This window comes from Hylobates moloch, unplaced genomic scaffold (assembly GCF_009828535.3).
Source record: "Hylobates moloch isolate HMO894 unplaced genomic scaffold, HMol_V3 SCAFFOLD_12, whole genome shotgun sequence".
In the NCBI taxonomy this organism is placed as follows: domain Eukaryota; kingdom Metazoa; phylum Chordata; class Mammalia; order Primates; family Hylobatidae; genus Hylobates; species Hylobates moloch.
In genome coordinates, this window is record NW_026652287.1 from 34,837,243 (window position 1) to 34,838,873 (window position 1,631).

The following is a 1,631-nucleotide window of genomic DNA, read 5'->3' on the forward strand; positions in this document are numbered from 1 at the left end:
GGCTTGAGCCCTGAAGGTCAAGGCTGCAGTGAACCGAGATTTTGCCACTGGGCTCCAGCCTGGGTGACAAAATCAGACCGTCTTTAAAAAAGAAAAAAAAAAAAAAGAAAGAAAAAGAAAAAGAAAGGGGAGAATGGGCCAGGTGCAGTGGCTCACACTTGTAATCCTAGCCCTTTGGGAGGCCGAGGCAGGCGGATCACAAGGTCAGGAGATTGAGACCATCCTGGCCAACATGGTTAAACCCCGTCTCTACTAAAAGATATACAAAAATTATCTGGGCATGGTGGCACGTGCCTGTAATCTCAGCTACTCGGGAGGCTGAGGCAGAATTGCTTGAACCAGAACGTCGGAGATTGCAGTGAGCCGAGATCGCGCCACTGCACTCCAGCCTGGCGACAGAGAAAGAATCTATCTCAAAAAAAAAAAAAAAAGGGAAGAATGGACACTGGGGAATAAGTAGCTGTCTCTACCACAGAGCTTTAGATCTGGGGTTGCTGGAAGACTTCCTGCAGGATTTGGCAGGGTTTTAGAAGCCAGTCAAGGTAAGAGGCCACAAGCAAACTAAGAAGGACGGCTTCCAGCTTCCAGCTGAAGGCTTCCATCATTCCCCGGGGGCGTTGCCACGGGGACAGGTTGACTGAGAAACTCCTCCTCTCCAAACACCCTGGCCAGGGCAGAAGTCAAAGACTGGAAAAACTTTTCTTGGAAATCTCTGCCAACGAAGACGTAGAGGAAGGGGTTGAGGCTGCTATTGACACAGCCCAAGGCAAAGCTAGCCTGGAGGATGAGCAGCATCCGGGGGTGGTAGATTTCCTTGAGCATCACCCGTCGCCACAGATGGACCAACAGCACCACGTTAAACGGGGACCAGAAGATAAAGAAAGCGCTCACCAGCACCAGCAGCAGCCTCTTGGGACGGTTGGCGTGGACCCAGCCCTTCCGCAAGAGCTTGGCCCGGATGAGGTGGGCGCAGGTGCCTAAGATTGTTAAGGGCCCCAGGAAGCCCAGCAGGAAGTGGCCAATGGTCCCTACAATGTGTCCCTCCACGACCCCTTCATTCCAAATCTGGGCAGTCTCATTGTCCGAGTTGAACGCCAAGTAGCAGTGCGTACAGCCATTCCATTTTCTGGTTGTCCGGAATTTCAGGTGCGAAGCGCACAAGGCGGCGGCCAGGAGCCACACCCCGAAGGCCAGCCAGCTCGCCCGCTGCACAGTGCGGTGGTTCAGGGCCCAGACAGGGTAGAGGACAGAGATGCAACGGTCCACAGAGATGAGGACCAGGAGGCAGTTACTGGCAAAGTAGCTGAGGAACACAAAGGTGATGTAGAGTTTGCAGGCCCACTCTCCAAGGAGCCACTGTCTGGAGACAATATAGTACATGGCAATGGGCTGAGACAGTGAGAGCATGAAATCGGCAAGGGCCAGGTGGAAGAAGCAGACGGTGGAGACCGTGCGGGCCATACGGAAGACAGTCATCCACAGCACCAGCCCATTGCCCAGCACTCCGACGACAAAGGACGCAGACAGGACAGCCACAGTCAGCGGACGGAGGGATCCCACCTCCTCAGACAGGCATCCGGAAGAGTTCATCTTCCTGGAAGAAGAGTGATCACGTGTCAGGGCCCCAGGTT

The 1,631-nt window shown here is 54.3% G+C and overlaps 1 protein-coding gene across 1 annotated transcript; it reads right to left on the bottom strand.

Moving 5' to 3' along the window:
* Window positions 1-540: 540 nt before the first annotated feature.
* GPR32 (G protein-coupled receptor 32) lies at window positions 541-1,631 on the bottom strand. Its single transcript, XM_032169046.2, has one exon. The coding sequence runs from the start codon at window positions 1,588-1,590 to the stop codon at window positions 562-564; it is 1,029 nt and encodes a 342-aa protein (XP_032024937.1). The 5' UTR covers window positions 1,591-1,631; the 3' UTR covers window positions 541-561.

Bases quoted from the DNA above. Each gene is read 5' to 3' on its own strand.
- GPR32 (XM_032169046.2), bottom strand. From the start codon at position 1,590: ATGAACTCTTCCGGATGCCTGTCTGAGGAGGTGGGATCCCTCCGTCCG.